Here is an 18,749-nt window from a genome sequence, read left to right on the forward strand (position 1 = left end):
CCTTATGACCTTATGATGAGTTTAGGACGTCGCAGTCCACGGTCACGCTGATGCGCCGCCTTCGTCGTCCTCCGTCTCCGAGTCGTCGTCGGATGTAACGTTGGACGTGTTCCGTCTATTTGCCCTCATTTGGGCACGCTGATGCAAGATGCTGTTGCTTGTCACCTGCTGATGGTAGTTTCCCATTACTGGGAAACTACCATCAGCATCCCTGGTTGATCCTGATACAAGTTCTTAGTTGGGCAATATCAGTTCTCAGTTAATAATAAATTAATAAATAATAAGTGCTCACGAAATGCCGACACTCACACAGTTTATCCATCACTGCTCTCGGTAAAGGTAAGATCGAGCATTTACAGCTCAAGCATCAGGACGAATATGAAATTTAAAGGCGGCTGAGCTATTTCATTAATCCTGTGCCTTATTTACACTCTCTAGACAAATTCTGAGACGTGCCTGTTCAATGGTTCTCGTGTCCTTGGTCGAAAATCAGGGATAATATTTGAAATACCTAGTTTTTTGATAGCACTTGCATTAAGATCGTATTTGCTCCAGGTAAAATAGTTTAAGAAAACTTCTTTAATTAAAATGACCTTCACTATATAATGATCGCTAAGCTCGACAAGACACTTAATATTGCACTAAGTATTGCACACAGTAACATCGGTCATCATAATTTCACGGTCGATACTGGCAGACTAGGATACTACCATATTGCTCTGGTACGGACAACTCTCTGCACAAGACCGTTTGGGGCTTTAGGCCCTAAATCGTCCTAACCCTAAGCCCTCAGCCTGAAAAAGTTTGGAACCACTGGTTTAGGCCCTAAATCGTCCTAACCCTAAACCCTTCCTAACCTAAACTTTAGGTTGACAGCGAGCAATCACTAACTGCTGCTGCCGCTACCTCCGCTCACGACCAGCAGCAGTCGTGCAGCACACAGGTTCAACTATCGTGTGTATGACATGACTACTTGACGTGTGCGGTCTCGTACATTTTTGTGAACGATAAAATGATCCAGCAGATAACGCATAAAAAGTGAATATAAAAGTGAATAATTAGAAATATCGAGTCATTTAGGGGACGAGGGAACGAGTTTCCTGTCGTTCACAGCAATTATTATCGAGTTCTTCCCAAACCCAAATAGCCTTAATTAATAGAAGCTGTGGATGCAGAAATGTTTAAGATGTGGTCGAGGAACTGGAGACCGAGAGCGCAGCTCTTCGTCAGGAGGGGCGGGGCTCGCTCAGGCCATGTGCGACCTCGCCGTCACCGTCGACGCCCACGACCAGGTCGCCGCTGCGGGCCCTTGTATTTTTACCACGGTTTTTCTTAGTTTCGCTTCGTCTCTGTCTGTCATCAAAAATTTAAACCTTAATTTAGAGCACTTCTGAAGATCTTAGGAACTTGAATTTTGGCATGCATGCTTATGCTGCCTAACAATACAAGATTTGATTATCAGAAATAGTTTAAAAAGTTTTTTTTTAATAAAAAAAACTCCAAAAACTCACGGTTGGGAATTGACTTTTTTTGTCGCTAAATTTTACAATTGCTAAAATTGCTAAAATAAAAGGTAGAAAATAAATATAAAAACATTTTTAAAAACCTCGTTTTTCTGGTGGTTATACAAAACTAAAAACAATGAAATAAAACAAATAAAAAAATTTTTAAAATCACGTTTCTTAACGGACAAAAAAGAAAAACATTTACTCTTATATAACATTACATAATGTTTTACATAACATTTTACATAACTTTAATGTTATTTGGGAGTAAATGTTTTTCTTCTTTGTCCGTTAAGAAAACGTGGTTTTTAAAAGTTTTTTTTATATGTTTTATTGCAGTAATTTGCTGTATTTCTGACGATAATCTCCAGCATTTTTGACGATGATTTGCGGTATTTTTGACGATAGTTTAGTTTTATTTATTTCTGACGTCAATTTGCTGATTGCTGACGATAATTTGGTGTATTTTAAACGATAATTGGGTGTACTTCTGGCGATAAATTACTGTACTTCTGACGATAAATTACTGTATTTTGGACGATAATTCGCGTGTCATGTTGGTGAACAGTGGTGTTCCAATGACCGTTGCGTTCGTTGTTCGGCTATCGTCGCTTGAGTTAACCCCGACGGCTGCAATAACGACGAGAGCAATAATTTTAATATCAGATGAAACAATGAATTAAAACCTAGAATAATTGAGCGGGACTTGGGAAGAACGTGTTAATAATAGTAATAATAACGTGCCCATTAAAAAAAATAACGTGGTAACGAGCTCATTCAAAAAATAAGTAGAACGTGTTCATTCTGGATATTTTTATAATGTATGACAGTTTTTTTAATTTAAATATCTATGGATTTTTCCCGAACGTTTCGAATTCTTGTATATATGACCGTGTGGGTTTGAAGATAACTCCATCCATGCTTATCTATATTGCACCTCGAAAAATTGATGGGTAATGCTGTCCGAATAGGTATGCACTTGCTGCGTGTAGTAGTGATCGTTCTTTTTCCCGGCCAAACAGAGACAAGATGACTCACATATGGGCGAAACTTCTTTGCTATTCGGACAAAATCTCATGATTTTCTCTGAGTGCGTCAGATAATGACGTTGTGATGTTTAGAAATGCCGTGCACTCTGGTGATGATGTTGCGTGTGGTGCAGGGTGTGGTGGAGATGTGGCAGGTGGTGGCAGCGATGTGTGCAGCTGNACGAGGCGCATTTTGGCGTGGGTTTATCCCTGTAGGGTTTACTAATATATAGTACAATACAATGCCTCGGCTATCGCGGCTGTTGCGTTCCGGACCTTGGCCAGGATAAGTGAAATTTGCGATGGAAGATCGATCGATTGATAGTAATTATTTGATATTTAGATGCCGTTTGGATGATAAGTTTTGATAGCTCTGAGTGTTTACTAACCCTTCCCACACTCTTACTATCGGTCGAATTGCGTGGGCTGTTAAACCTGCCCATCGATTTCCTCATGCAGAAACCCGTGAAGTTCAGGGAATGATTCTTCTCATTAATATTTCATGAATTATATTAATGGTTTCCATGAATTAATGATTCTTTTATTAATATTTTATAAATTAATGTTTTCATGAATTATATTAATGGTTTCCGTGAATTAATTATTCTTTTATTAATATTTCATAAAGTAAATTAATGGTTTTCATGAAGTAATGAATATTCTCAATTCTCATTATTTCAGAAATTAAGTTAATGGTTTTTCATGAATTGAGAGTCTTCTCATTAATGGTTCTGGTGAACCCGCTATGAAATACTCTCAACCGCAACCCCATTTTCTTCCCTCAGGTCCATCTTGCTGGGGTCGCGAGGGTTGGACCTGCCTCACATGACTTGCCGCCTCACAGCCCTCACCGCGTCCCCTCACACGGCCTCCCCTCACACGGCCTACCCGGTGTCTGCCTCACCTGGTATAGGCCTATTGTTATCTATTGTTGAATATACTATTTGCTATTGTTATCCTTTGTTGAATATACCATGTCCTATTGTTATCCTCTGTTGGATATACTGTGTTCAATTGTTATCCTTCGTTGAATATTCTTAGTGACACTGTTGAGGGGTGAGAACAAGCACTCGTGTTATTGTCGCTTTGTTGCTTCTTTGTTTTATATTCGTTCTTAAATTTATATATAATGAAAATTGTATTTTCGAAACGCCGCATTCCATTAAAATGTCATTTGGTAACCTGCTTTTTGATCTCCCGGCGCCAGCAAGAAATTTTGTTCGACTCGTTGAAGAAACGAATAAGAAAATTATTTAATAAAAAACATGCTCTGGTCTTTAATCAAACTTGCATGAAAGAAAAGCCTCTGCCGAATTACACCAATATTTATGTATTTATATATATTATATATTATTCGATTTATAACATTTGTACATCAATGTTGCTGTTCTCATCATATGGTTATAATAGTGTAATAAAAAATTGTATCTAATATTGTATTACGGTCGAGCAGGTGGAGACAAGCAGTGAGGGGGAGCGGGTGCCCCCCACTCCCACTGTAGGGGGCGCCGGGGGGGCCAAGCAGGACGTCTTGACGCTGGCAGCGCTGCAGCGACTCATGTACAAGCAGTACGGTACGTCACGTGCCCTCATGCACACATATCCTTATATGTATCCTTACACGTGCCCTCACACGTGCCCTTACATGTGCCCTCACACGTATCCTTACATGTGCCCTCACACATATCCTTACACGTGCCCTCACACGTGCCCTTACATGTGCCCTCACACGTATCCTTACACGTGCCCTCACACGTATCCTTACACGTGCCCTCACACGTGCCCTTACATGTGCCCTTACACGTATCCTTACACGTGCCTTCACATGTATCCTTACACGTGCCCTCACATGTGCCCTCACACGTTCCCTCACACGTATCCTTACACGTGCCTTCACATGTATCCTTACACGTGCCCTCATCTGTACCCTTACACGTGCCCTCACCTGTACCCTTACACGTGCCCTCACATGTACCCTTACACGTGCCCTCACATGTATCCTTGTACGTGCTCTCACATGTACCCTTACACGTGCCCTCACATGTGCCCTCACACGTGCCCTCACATGTACCCTTACACGTGCCCTCACACGTACCCTTGTACGTGCCCTCACACGTATCCTTACACGTGCCCTTACACGTGCCCTCACACGTGCCCTCACACGTTCCCTCACACGTATCCTTACACGTGCCTTCACATGTGTAGGTAACTGATAAATAAACATTAATAATTCATGAAATTTGACTAGCCAATCTTATTATGAACAATCGGTCCCACAGCTTACTTTAGGCCAGTGACTCCGTACACAACAAGACCAAGTGTTTACTACGGATCCTAGAAATCAGTTTCCTTTATTTTAAAATAACACAAGATAACTATTACCCTAAAACTATAAAAATATGGATACAATGTGATTACAAATAAATTTGGAATGAGCGTATTTATTTTGCGAGACAAACCAACATCCCCGCGTGCTTCTACGCGTACTCTAAAGACCTATTTACACAAGGGGCAACGATATGGGCGGTGAGGCGCGTGTCAAGCGCTTGCGGCAGCGCCTCACCTCCCACAACCGTTCACACTTGTTTTTGTTCGCAGTAGCTCGAGACCGCGCGCTGTGAACATTAGATGCCAGTTAATAAGACGTCAGTGAGGATGGATGTATCCGAATTTGAGCACTGGGCCATTGTTCTCGGATGTGCTGCTGTTGAGAAAAGATGTAGGCGTCGCCGTATTTGGGTGAAAAAATGGTTGCAAAGAAGAGATGGGGCTCACACAATTACATTTTCAAATAATTATCAGTTGCAAATGCATCAGACGTTCAAAATTATACTAGACTGCCAGGGGACTTGTTTGACAGTCTGCTAAATAATGCCACACATCCAGAAGCAGGATGATGGAATTCATTTGCAATGAAATTAATTTTACTATGGAATTGCGAATGAAACGTATGAATTTTCTTGTGAACCTCAGCAATGGTAACTTGCACACAAAAATTTCTTATATGTCAACTATTTTCACAAGATCTTGTTCTTTTGCATTTCGACTTTTATACTCCTTTGACTGAACTCTCTACAGGCATTCATGGTCCCTACAAAGATCATCTATTAGCCTCTCCACTAGAGAGTGAGTCCAAACAAGTGTGGCGTTAGCTGCCATAGTGAAGGACCAGCATACAGAAACAACCTCACTACACCACAGACAGCCGTCCATTGAGTGCGGCGGCGGCGCTTGTTTTGCACGTAGCAGTGAATAGCTAGCTCGTCAATCGCTTCGTTGCCCACAAGAAGCGCACGTAGACACTGCACAGAGGGGCGGTGAGGCGATTGATGCCAGTGTGTTGCCCCTAGTGTGAACGGGCCTTTACACATACTCTTACAAGGACCCTCCCAACCGTACGACTGTTTAGCTGTGCCACAGTTATTTGCTGTATAGTCTATACAGTTTTTTATGTGTGGCCATAGTTAACACATTTGTATGTTTGTGTGCAGGGGAGACTCACTTCAACGCCTACGAGCAGCCTCTGCTCTACACCAACGTGAGTGATGGATAGTACAAAATCTAATATATTGCTTTATATATATTATTATGCTTCAAAATATATTATTATACTTTCAAATATGATATATTACTTTGAAAGATGTTATATTGGTTTGTAATATATATATTTGAAATATTTTATGTTGCACTTAATTCGATTTTTGATCATGTTTGACGTATGATTTTGACGTTCTGGAAATAGTGCTGCCCTTCAACCACTGCTGGCTGGTAGCCATACTTGTCCATTACTTCTACTGACCGCCATTGACCATCACCACTAACCACTGCGCCACTACTGCAGGTGCTGCTGCTGACGGCGCAGTTCGAGGCGGCCGTGGAGTTCCTACGTCGCAGTGACCGCCTCCTGCACCACGCAGTGCACGTCGCCGTCTGTTGCTACACCGCCGGTCTACTGCGTCTACCCGCGTCTACTGCTGCTCCACTGCGTCAGTTGCTGCCTCCATACGCAGTGTTGTGATGCTGCACATGTAGTGCAGTAGATGTGCTGTGATGTGGTGCAGTAGCTGCAGTAGATGTGCTGTGATGTATAGCAGTAGCTGCAGTAGATGTGCTGTGATGTATAGCAGTAGCTGCAGTGCAGTAGATGTGCTGTGATGTATAGCAGTAGCTGCAGTGCAGTAGATGTGCTGTGATGTATAGCAGTAGTCGCAGTGCAGTAGATGTGCTGTGATGTATAGCAGAGTGATGTATAGCAGTAGTTGCAGTGCAGTAGATGTGCTGTGATGTATAGCAGTAGTTGCAGTGCAGTAGATGTGCTGTGATGTATAGCAGTAGCTATACATCACATCACTGCCCAGAACTAGAACTTCTTAGAGTTTAATGTTTCGAAAATTTTATAATTAAATTAAATAACTAAGTATTAATTATAATTGTTAATTATGCAGTGTCGCGCGAGACGGAGGAGTCTGATGTGCTCTTCCTGAACCTGCCGCGTGTGGTGCTGCTCTACACAAGACGCTTCGAGACCTCCCACCCCCGGGAGGCCCTGCACTACTTCTACCTCCTCAGGTACTCTACCTGTTACTACCTCCTCAGGTACTCTACCTGCCTCTACCTCCTCAGGTACTCTACCTGCCTCTACCTCTTCAGGTACTCTACCTGCCTCTACCTCTTCGGGTACTCTACCTGCTCTGTGATGTATAGCAGTAGCTGCAGTGCAGTAGATGTTCTGTGATGTATAGCAGTAGATGCAGTGCAGTACTTGTGCTGTGATGTATAGCTGCAGTGCACCGAAAGTGTCGTTTTGAATGTAGTGTACACAGAATTAGAACTTCTTAAGGTTTAATTTTTATCATTTTACAATATTAAATAAGTTAAATAACTAAGTACAAATTATAATTATCAATCAAGCAGTGTCGCGCGAGACGGAGGAGTCTGATGTGCTCTTCCTGAACCTGTCGCGTGTGGTGCTGCTCTACACGAGACGCTTCGAGACCTCCCACCCCCGGGAGGNTACCTGCCTCTACATCATTAGGTACTCTACTTGCCTCTACATCTTCAGGTACTCTACCTGCCTCTACCTCGTTAAGTACTCTATCTGTCTCTACCTCCTGAGGTACTCTACCTGTTAGTACCTTTTCAGTTACTCTACCTGTTAGTTACTACCTCCTCAGGTACTCTACCTGTTACTACCTCCTCAAATATTCTACCTGCCTCTACCTCCTCAGGTACTGTACCTGCCTCTACCTCGTTAAGTACTCTACTTGCCCCTACCTCGTTAAGTACTCTACCTGCCACTACCTCATTAAGTACTCCAGAGGCCAAACTTTGCAGAAACTGGCAGAGGCCAAGCTTCGAGAGCGTGACCTTTAGGATTAAGACATATCAAAACGAGAGTATGGGGAGACTGTGCAAGATCCCTCCCCTGCGTAACAGATCCGCAGTCAGATTTCAATCCCTGCCGGAAGGATCACTTTCCATGGCAGGGCCAAGGCTGTTCAACGTTCTACCAATGGATCTAAGAGAGGGGGAGTTCACCCTGGAGACCTTCAAGAGACAACTGGACGTTTTCCAGGGCACAATCCCAGATCGACCTCCCCTGCAACACTACCAGCGGCGAGTANGGTACTCTACCTGCCTCTACCTCTTCAGGTACTCTACCTGCCTCTACCTTCTCAGGTACTCTACCTGCCTCTACCTCTTCAGGTACTCTACCTGCCACTACCTTCTCAGGTACTCTACCTGCCTCTACCTCTTTAGGTACTCTACCTGCCACTTCCTCGTTAAGTTTTCTACCTGCCACTACCGCGTTAAGTACTTTACCTGTCATCACCTCATTAAGTTCTCTACCTACCACTACCTCGTTAAATACTTTACCTGTCACCACCTCATTAAGTTCTCTACCTACTTCTACCTCGTTAAGTACTTTACCTGTCACCACCTCATTAAGTTCTCTACCTACCACTACCTCGTTAAGTACTTTACCTGTCACCACTTCGTTAAGTACTCTACCTGCCACTACCTCGTTAAGTACTTTAACTGCTACTACTACATTATGTACTCTACCTGCCACCACCTCGTTAAGTACTCTATCTGCCACTACCTAGTTAAGTACTCTACCCACCCTACTTACAATTCATCACCACTCATTCATGCAGAGGCCTCAAGACCCCCCGTGGAGAGGACGTGATGCTGCAGTGCGTGCGGGAGCTGGCGCTGTCGTCACGCCTCTTCGACCTCCTGCTGGGGGAGCAGCGCGACGACGGCACAACCTGCACCCGCAGCCCGGGCCTGCTGGACCACTTCAAGGCATGGCTATAGTCATGACTGATATGGCTACTGACCTGTATGCTTCTTCTTGTCATGGCAGCTGCAGCGTACACTTCTTGTTGTCGTGGCAGCTGCAGCGCATGCTTCTTGTTGTCATGGCAGCTGCAGAGTATGCTTCTTGTTGTCATGGCAGCTGCAGCGTACGCTTCTTGTTGTCATGGCAGCTGCAGCGTATGCTTCTTCTTGTCATGGCAGCTGCAGCGTACGCTTCTTGTTGTTGTGGCAGCTGCAGCATACACTTCTTGTTGTCATGGCAGCTGCAGCGTATGCTTCTTCTTGTCATGGCAGCTGCAGCGTATGCTTCTTGTTGTCATGGCAGCTGCAGCGTACGCTTCTTGTTGTTGTGGCAGCTGCAGCGTACACTTCTTGTTGTCGTGGCAGCTGCAGCGTATGCTTCTTCTTGTCATGGCAGCTGCAGCGTATGCTTCTTGTTGTCATGGCAGCTGCAGCGTACGCTTCTTGTTGTTGTGGCAGCTGCAGCATACACTTCTTGTTGTCATGGCAGCTGCAGCGTATGCTTCTTGTTGTCATGGCTGCTGCAGCATATGCCTCTTATTGTCATAGCGCCATGCACTTCTAATTTATATAATATAATGCATAAAAATCTATATTATATGAATGAAGTGGACATATATTATATTTAGGTTGACGTTGATGAGCTGACGGAGGCGGTGGCTCAGGACTGCGAGCAGCGCGGCCTGCACGAGGACGCCGTGCGACTCTACGACCTGGCCAAGGTGGGGCACTGGGGGCGACGTGCCCTGCTTTGTGGTCTCTGTTGAGCGTTAGCCTTTTGTCCAGACCTTGTGGTCTATGTTGGGTGCTAGCCTGTTTGTCCAGACCTAGTGGTCTATGTTGGGTGCTAGCCTGTTTGTCCAGACTTTGTGGTCTCTGTTGGGCGCCAGCCTGTTTGTCCACACCTTGTGGTCTATGTTGGGTGCTAGCCTGTTTGTCCAGACCTTGTGGTCTATGTTGGGTGCTAGCGTGTTTGTCCAGACCTTGTGGTCTGTTGGGTGCTAGCGTGTTCGTCCAGACCTTGTGTTCCCTGTTGGGCGCCAGCCTGTTTGTCCTGACTTTGTGGTCTGTGTTGGGCGCTAGCGTGTTTGTCCAGACCTTGTGGTCTGTTGAGCGCCAGTCTGTTTGTCCAGGCCTTGTGTTCTCTATTGGGCGCTAGCGTGTTTGTCCAGACCTTGTGGTCTATGTTGGGTGCTAGCGTGTTTGTCCAGACCTTGTGGTCTGCTGGGTGCTAGCGTGTTTGTCCAGACCTTGTGGTCTGTTGGGTGCTATCGTGTTTGTCCAGACCTTGTGGTCTGTTGGGTGCTAGCGTGTTCGTCCAGACCTTGTGGTCTGCTGGGTGCTAGCCTGTTTGTCCAGGCCTTGAGTTCTCTGTTGGGCGCTGATGTCGCTCTTCAAATTTACTAATTTGTTAAGATTATTTTGTTTGTGTGTACATCAACTGTCCATTGATGAGCTGCTGTTTATCATTAGAGTTTTTAGAATATTTAGATTTTTTACTAATTTGTTAAGATTATTTTGTTTGGGTGCACATCAACTGTCCATTGATGAGCTGCTGTTTATCATTAGAGTTTTTAGAATATTTAGATTTAGTTTATCGTTGTCCGTTAAACGAGACAGGACCCAGTAGAATGCGGGAAGAAGGGAAGAGGTAAATTGCAGCTTTTCACTATTTTTTGTCCCGTGGGATGTTCGAATGGTTATAATAAGGGAAGAATTGAGAGGAAACTGAGAACTGAGGAGTTCTCGCCTGAGCAAGTGTTCTATACATAACTGGCTATTCAATCCAAATGACAGTTGAATTCAATAATGATATGAATTGAAATCGACATGGCAATTAATGGACGTGTCGAAGAGAATCGTGCAAGTCCATTTACTTGTTCAAAACTTCGTGCTATTTTCAACTCCAAATAAGCTTCGATATCAGCATTCAACAGCCGCTCTCATTGTCTTTACTATCACTCCATGTTTTCGTGGTCTTCTATACTGAATGCAATTTGACAAGTTATTGTAGGAACCAATCGTTCGCCAATTGTTTCGTTTGATATATGTGCCGTGCAAGTGTAACACAAAGAACAAATTTATACTTAGAACGTTTAGAAGCATCATAAAATATCGAGCGCAAAAAGTTTCCAGTCATTATACAGTTAAGGTGTTATTATGTAGTGTGCAACACGTCCATGAAGAACTTCCTTCAGAAGAACTAATTTTGTTTTACCATATTGCCGCTAATCATCTGTTCTTCACTACATCATTGTTTGTAAAATGGTTGTTGTGCAATTGAATTGAATTTTTCTAAAGACTTTTCGGGAGACATATTTCGACTTTATCTTATTTGAGCGCTGACGAGGCATTAGATATCCCTGCAAAAATCCTCCTTCAGATGTGATGCTGGTGAACGTAGCAGACATCTGTACCGGCATACATTAAATATTATAAAACTTAATGACTAATAGAGAAGGCAATTTGGTTCATACACATCTAACCGGAAATTCAATAGTTAAGAAAATTCTAATAGAATTCATCATAATTGTGACAACGAGGCTAGTTGACGTAACGGTTCTGTTGAAAAATGATGAATTTTGTGGCATTTCCATTGCTTTTAAATTTTTGGGATGATTACCTAGCTATTAGGCAATCAAATAATCTACCTACATTTCTTGCAATTGAGCTGAAGCGTGAAACCCAGTGGACTAAAAGTAATTTTTTTTTCAGAAACACGAGAAGGTGATAAGCCTGCTGTGCAAACTGCTGTCCCAGGTGGTACATCTGAACCAACCCACAACCACGACGACCCCCACCATCCCGCCGACAGCTGGTTCTGGTAGCGACCGTGAGCGCATCCTGGAGCTGGCTTGCACCATCGGGCTCAGGTGGTGCTTCTAGCATTTTTTCAATGGAGCAGAATATAATAATCAGCAAGATAGAAAAGACGTGGATGATGTAAAATAAAGTTTTGAAGTGAAATACATTAATTGAGAGGGCAAATCTTATCATTGAGATTGGACAAATATCGGATAACAATCGATAACGAAGTGCATTGCCTGTACCGAGTACCGGGACTGTATGCAGGTGTATGGACTGTACTAAGTACCGAGTATGCAGGTGTCAGGTGTATGGACTGTAATAAGTAGCGTAACTGTACGCAGGTACCGATCCCAGGGACACACAGCCTCGGTACAGTCGGCTGCAACGCTGCACCTGCTGCTGGACCTCTCCACGGTCTTCGACCTCTACCATGCGCAGCGCTACCATGACGCCCTCGAGGTGAGTTACCCATCTTGACGCGTCGTACTATCAAAAATATTTAAACGCCGTTACGTTTACTTAGATGATTTTAATAATACGACTCAAACTTGATAGCTCATGCAGCAGGTAAACAAAATATTGAGATTAATGCGGTTACTCCTGAGTTGTTTACTACGTGTACGAGTTCTTCTATCTCAGTGACGACCTCATCTTCTCATGTTTAGGATCAAGATACTAGTTGTGCACTCAAAAAATTGCGTCACCCTTAATACAAGTAGTACTTATACGCCCTTGTCCCTGACAACTGGGTAACGTACGCGAGGGTAAAAAGTGGATCGCTTTTTGGACAAGTCTCACTCATTTCTGAGTTTTTTCGTTAGTCGCTTTACATTGAGAATCAAGTGCCTCGTCTCGGTGACGAAACTGGCAGCTGGTGACACTGACAGACGGTACCATTGCAGGTAGTGCGGCGGCTGCAGCTGATCGCCCTGGACCCGGATGAGGTGGAGGCGAGAGTGGCAGGTCTGGCCGCTGTCTCCGCCGACGTAAAGACTGTCATCCCGCCGCTGCTGTTGGCCGCCATCACCGCCACCCACCACCTATACTCAACCACCACCTCCGGCGCTTCCTCCACGCAGGTAAACTACGTCACTATATTGTGAACGATAGTGATCATTCACTATTATCAGTAGTTTTATTACCAGAGTTCGTTAATTAATTTCTTGCGCATATTTTAAGTATGTACCGAAAGTGAAATTGTACAGACACGTCCGGCGTAACCGCCTCTGTAGCATTATAGTGCAACCTTGCTTCAGTAACAGCGACGCAGTGCGAGGTGAGGTCTGAGTGGTAGTGAGTCAGGTCGTGCCCCGCTGCACTACAGTGAGGTTCTACGTGAACTCATCTCGCTTTGTTGACTCATTGGAGATCTTGTATTTCTGCTCTAGATCTTGTGGCTGGGCTTTAATAGCTTTATTAAGCTGCTTATTGATCATGAATGTCTGGGCTTGCAAATCTTGAACATGACGCTTTTTAACTGTCATTTTCTGTAATAAAATCAACATTTCACCCGCGTGAACCGAAGTTTTGTTGAATAGAAACCAAGTGCAATAATATACCAGCGATTGAACTGGATAGTAAATTTATTCAGAGCTTTCTTCTAGCAAGATGGTTACCGGTGTTTGGCCGTGGAGCTTCAGGCAACTGGCAATACCGAAGAGTTGCGGCGAACTCCCGGTGACAAATGTTGATAGGGAGCGACTGCGAACACATTGACTCCCGCTTCATTTTTTGTCTCCCGTTTTTGCTATGCATATTTTTTTGTTGACGTTTCATGCATGTTAATGCCTTCACTCCCCTCAGCACCTCCGACGCCAGGCGCGAGCCGTGGTGACCTTCGCTGGGCTAATACCTCTGCGTCTACACGCCCACATCAACGCCCGCCTCGTGCAGCTCGAGGCCCTCATCAACTGACCTCACCATCATCAAGTGACCCTGACCTTCATCAATGCCCTCGTCAACTAACCACCATTGAGGTTATCGTCGACGCACCAGTGGCAGGACCCGGCCTTGCCTGAGTCTCGATTTCCAAAGACGGAATTTCCATCTACGGAAGAGAGATTGGTGCACGATCTCCCCCTTCACCAGTGCATTGACCTTCGAAACTAACCTTTTTATTCTGCGCCAAATATAAGAGAATAAGAGTATAAATGTGTTCAGAGTTATTTGTTAGTGCCCTAGCGTGCGCGGTGCGGGCCGTTTCCCTCCTCCTGCTTTGCAGTTGTTTCAGTTCGTTGACGACTGAAGCTCACGACGTCCGAACTCTTGGGTTCTTATGACATTTTTTATGACATTAGTGGGGTCATTCATCTTAAGCATAAAGCATTTGGTTTAAATCTCAAGCATTGGTATTTTTGTCACACATTCGTTGAATGGAAGGTAAATAAATTAATTTTATACTGTCTATCTTTTCATTACGCTCTGATTATTCTTTGAACGAGAAATTATTTATTGATTGAATTACGTGAACATTATGAGCAAATAAGCTCTTCTAAAAACGAACTGAGCTCTGTTCTTAATAGAGTTCAAAAACTGGCTCCTGAGTCATAAATAATGTCGGACCAGCTTGCTGATGAGACACGATTATTAATAAGCGAATTCAATGAACAAGAGCTGCAAAAGTAGAGTAATTTTCAAACTTGTTGCTAGGTAAGGATCACGCTGAGTCGTGTGACGTCACACCAGCGCTCCAGCGGTAGCTGATTTCTACGTGAGAGAGAATACAAAAGTATAACTATGAAAAGGAAAATGAAATGAATCAGACGAAATAAATGTGAAAAATTTGGCCAATATCGTACATGATATGTGGAATTTAGATTACTCATCAACCGTTTCTACCGACTCCATTAGTGATAATGGTCAATCAAGTTCCAAACAATTTATCATATCCGACTATTTGCGAATAAAATATTAATACCTCGAAAAATATGAATGCATATTCCTAATATGACGACTAAATATACGATTTTGATAAACTTTATTTGCTCCACTGGAGTCCACTCCAATAGACTAAACTTCTAAGCATATCATATTATTGAGTTTACCCGAAATGAAGTTTTTTATAAGAAGGAGAAGAAAGAATAAATTTATAGGGATGACTTTGGAGCTGTGATGCGTTTTTATGTACATAATTGAACACAATGACGATTGATCCTTATTGACTGCAGTAAAATAGAAGCCTTTAGAGATAAACTATTTTAGGATTTTTTCAAATGACCTTAATAATTCTATATTCTGATTAAATGACGTGATTCAAATCAGACAAAAATTTCTACATACCTCCCCGATGACATGTTGGCGCTCCAAGTATGAACGCGTTCAAGAACAGACTAGATAAAGCTATGGAAAAATATATGTTCAGATTTGAAATGCCTAGCTCCTTATCGAACTCGGTGGAAGTCTAGCAGCTACTTCAAACTATCGCCAGTCATGAAAAGATCCGGTCAAATGACACGAGTTTAGATGTATGAACAAGGCACGAAAAGGAAAAGAATCGGCGACAGCCGACAGGCCACATCAGGCCTACACTTCAGCGCCGACATCACTATGTTATGTTATGTTATCACTTTAACCTGCACAGGCCACAGAGTGCTCTGCAGTGTGCTGCCCATTGACCAATAAGTCTAATAATTAGCAAAGTGCGATTTGTTTTGTTCGAAGAAAGAAGAAATTTAGGACTACAAAATAATTAAGTTACTTCGCTATTCCTATATAAAATATCTTGTGACAGTGTTCACTCAAATCGAGCACCCGGATTGCGGCTCCTCACCAATGATTTATAACTGAATTAGAATAGAATAGAAGTGTCGGCATTGAAGAAATAGGCCCATGGCCTGTTGCCGATTCTTGAATTTTTCGTGACTTGATTCACAAGGGATCCGGCCTTTGGAACCCGATCTCTTCATAACTGACGATTGTTTGAGACTTATTGCCTGGTCCGTAGGGTTCTAGTCATTTTAAGACTGAACATATGCTCCTACATAGCTTCGTCTAGTCTGTTCTTGAAGGCGTTCATACTCGGAGCGTCAACGATGCTATCAGGGAGGCTGTTCCACTTAATTGTCGGTGACTCGAAGCGAGAAGAAATGTTGTCGCATGGATGTGTTACAACGCAGTTTTTAGTTGATAGCCGTGGCCCCTGGTGTTGGTTCTTGTTTCAAATTCTAGTAATACTTCTGGGATTTTGTATAAACCGTGGGTATATACAAGTATACTTCAATGAGGTCACCACGCAGACGTAGATAACGGAGGCTTGGAAGCTTTATAATCTTTCTTCATAAGGCTTGCCTTTTAATCCCGGAATTATCCTTGTTGGACGCCTTTGAACACTCACGACTAAATTTTTATCCCTTTCTAGTTTTGGTGACGACACGACGTTTCCAAACTCTAGGTTAGGACGCACGACCGCGACAAACAGTTTCAACGCTTCTGCATTTATATATAGGCACCTATTAGAGCGTCTGATCAATACATGTCGTCTATTGTCTTTATTAACTTAAGCTTCAAAATGCTTATGATATTTCAACTCATTGCCAAAACAAATTTCTAAATTCTAACAATTTATTTATTCTGATATGCTGGAAAATTTAATTTTCCTTCTTAATCTTATTCAAGATCTGGCTGCACAACCTGCCGGTAATGGATTATTTTCAACCTGCAGAAACCCATACTATCTCATTCTGCTGCTAATAGATGAGCAAGATATTGGCGGTGAGCAAGATATGACGGTGAGCAAGATATGGCGGTGAACAAGATATGGTGGTGAGCAAGATATGGGGGTGAGCAAGATATGGTGGTGAGCAAGATATGGTGGTGAGCAAGATATGGTGGTGAGCAAGATATGGTTTCCACATGTCGGTGATTCGAAGCGAGAAGAAATTTTGTCGCGTGAAGAAGTTGCAGCGCAGTTTTTTTAGTTTATAGCCGTGGCCCCTGGTGTTTTAGTTTATAGCCGTGGCCCCTAGTAATCCTTCGGGGACCTTGTATAGACCATGAGTATACTTGTATACTTCAATGAGGTGAGCATTTGTATTTAGATCGCTGAATTAAGGTATGCCGCTTTCTTGCGCAGTGCCACTTTGTATGTACTTTTCATTTGTATGTACTTCACATTGTACTGTGAGCAAGATATTGGCGGTGAGCAAGATATGGCGGTGAGCAAGATATTGGTGGTGAGCAAGATATGGCGGTGAGCAAGATATGGCCTGTCTCTTATACACATCTAGATGTGTATAAGAGACAGGGATAGGACCCCAGCCATCAACCTTCAAACTGCTGGATTTGTCAGAACCTTGAGACTGTTTTCGGAGTAATTTTTGGTGTTTTGATTTTTGTTCATCTTCATATTTTCGTGACTAGGCATTATTTCTAACCAATTCAGTTTTTTGAGCAGTATCCTATTTACATGATTTTGTACTTATGTCGACCCAAATTTCATCACCCAGTGCGCCTTTTAACTTGATAATGAATGATTGATACATTCGAAACGTCGTTAACGAAATAAAAATGTCCATCGGTGCCCTGATTTTCAATTTACAAGTGCAAACGAAAAATATTGTTTGATATGTTGAAAAAACTAATAAGAAAATTATCAATAAAACGAATTCTCTGGTCTTCGATGAAACTATATATATTATATACCCATGGCAATTTGGATTGGATTACCACAAACTAAGTCCTTGCTATAATTCAGTGGTTCCCAAAGTAGGCGATATCGCCCCCCTAGGGGCGGTGGAAAGATTTCGGGGGGCGGTGAGGAAGAAAAGGGCGGTAGGGGGGCGACAGTCCGAAGTCAAAGTCAGAAATTCCAACGTTTGTTTGACGATTTGTACACAACACGTGCAGCACATGACTCCCAGCGATGGTTTTTCACCCAGATCTGTTTTTTAACATCTCCTGGGTTTACGTCTCGGACAAATTAACGGCCGGACTCGCGGCCGGCCTCACAGCCAATTTCCAAATTCAATGATCAAGAAATATCTCTCAAACTAATGAACTTAACTCGATGAAACTTGGTACACGTATTCATTAGGACCTCACGGTAATGTTTAGTTCGTGAAAAGTTTTGAATTTTGCCTTCATTTGTTTCTACCATAGTTATATGGCAATATGAGCTGAAATTCACAGTGATCAAGGAATTTCTTCCAAACTACTGAACAGATTCAAACGAAATTTTGAATTTATAGTCCTAACTACCGAACGGTAATGATTAGCTCGTGAAAATTTTTTCGATTGATCCTTCGTTCGCGAGTTTTTTTTATTTCACCTTCATTCGTGATTTAAACAGCAAAACCGGCTTAAATTCGCAGTAATCAAGAAATTTCTTCCAAACCACTGAACATATTTGAACGAAACTTAGTATTTAAATACCTAACTTCAGCAACGGTGATGTTTAGCTCGTTACAATTTTTTTCGATTTTGCCTCCGTTTGCGGGTTATACGGCTATACGTATACGGCTATACGTAGACGGCTCTTAGTTAAACCGGCCGGTAGAAAAACCGGTTGTTTCTCCTGTCTGTATAACTCGCGAACGACAGCGAAATAGAAAAATTGTCGCGAGCTAAACATCACCGTTGGGAGGTTAGGTATTTATATTCAAAGTTTCGTTGAAATCTGTTCAGTAGTTTAGAAGAAATTTTTTGATCGCCGCGAACTTAAGCGACAAATTACCCGATGATGCGGATCGATTATAAGGAAGTGTGAAATCAAGAATGACTGTAAAATAATAAAAAAAAACTCGCAAGCGAAGGTAGAATCAAACGATTTTTAGAAGCTAAAAAAAATCACCGTTTGGTAGTTAGGGATGTATATTCAAAATTTCGTTCAAATCTGTTAAGTAGTTAGGAAGAAATTCATTGATCACTGCGAATTTCAGCCTGTATCGCCATATAATTCACGAATGAAGGTGAAATTAAAAGAATTTTCACGTGCTAAACATCACCGTTAGGTTCTGATGAACATATGGTCCAAGTTTCATTGAGCTGCGTTCATTAATTTGGGAGATATTACTTGATAATTGAATTTGGAGATTGGTCGAGAGACCGGCTACAAGTCCGGCCGTAA

General features: G+C 42.7%; 1 protein-coding gene across 1 annotated transcript in view; it reads left to right on the forward strand.

Moving 5' to 3' along the window:
• The window catches only part of LOC108682863 (nuclear pore complex protein Nup93), a 38,908-nt gene extending 24,822 nt beyond the window's left edge, over positions 1–14,086 (forward strand). The window contains exons 12-24 of the mRNA XM_047880788.1: positions 1,176–1,311; positions 2,668–2,731; positions 3,319–3,424; positions 3,987–4,107; positions 6,025–6,071; positions 6,375–6,519; positions 6,979–7,102; positions 8,692–8,842; positions 9,508–9,600; positions 11,594–11,751; positions 12,028–12,145; positions 12,589–12,765; positions 13,490–14,086. Of these exons, the coding sequence (XP_047736744.1) occupies positions 1,176–1,311; positions 2,668–2,731; positions 3,319–3,424; positions 3,987–4,107; positions 6,025–6,071; positions 6,375–6,519; positions 6,979–7,102; positions 8,692–8,842; positions 9,508–9,600; positions 11,594–11,751; positions 12,028–12,145; positions 12,589–12,765; positions 13,490–13,600 (1,551 nt within the window). The 3' untranslated portion in view covers positions 13,601–14,086. The remainder of the gene's footprint in view (positions 1–1,175; positions 1,312–2,667; positions 2,732–3,318; positions 3,425–3,986; positions 4,108–6,024; positions 6,072–6,374; positions 6,520–6,978; positions 7,103–8,691; positions 8,843–9,507; positions 9,601–11,593; positions 11,752–12,027; positions 12,146–12,588; positions 12,766–13,489) is intronic.
• Positions 14,087–18,749: the final 4,663 nt, after the last annotated feature.

The sequence above is a fragment of the Hyalella azteca genome, unplaced genomic scaffold (genome assembly GCF_000764305.2).
Source record: "Hyalella azteca isolate HAZT.00-mixed unplaced genomic scaffold, Hazt_2.0.2 contig6269, whole genome shotgun sequence".
Taxonomy (NCBI): Eukaryota; Metazoa; Arthropoda; class Malacostraca; order Amphipoda; family Hyalellidae; genus Hyalella; species Hyalella azteca.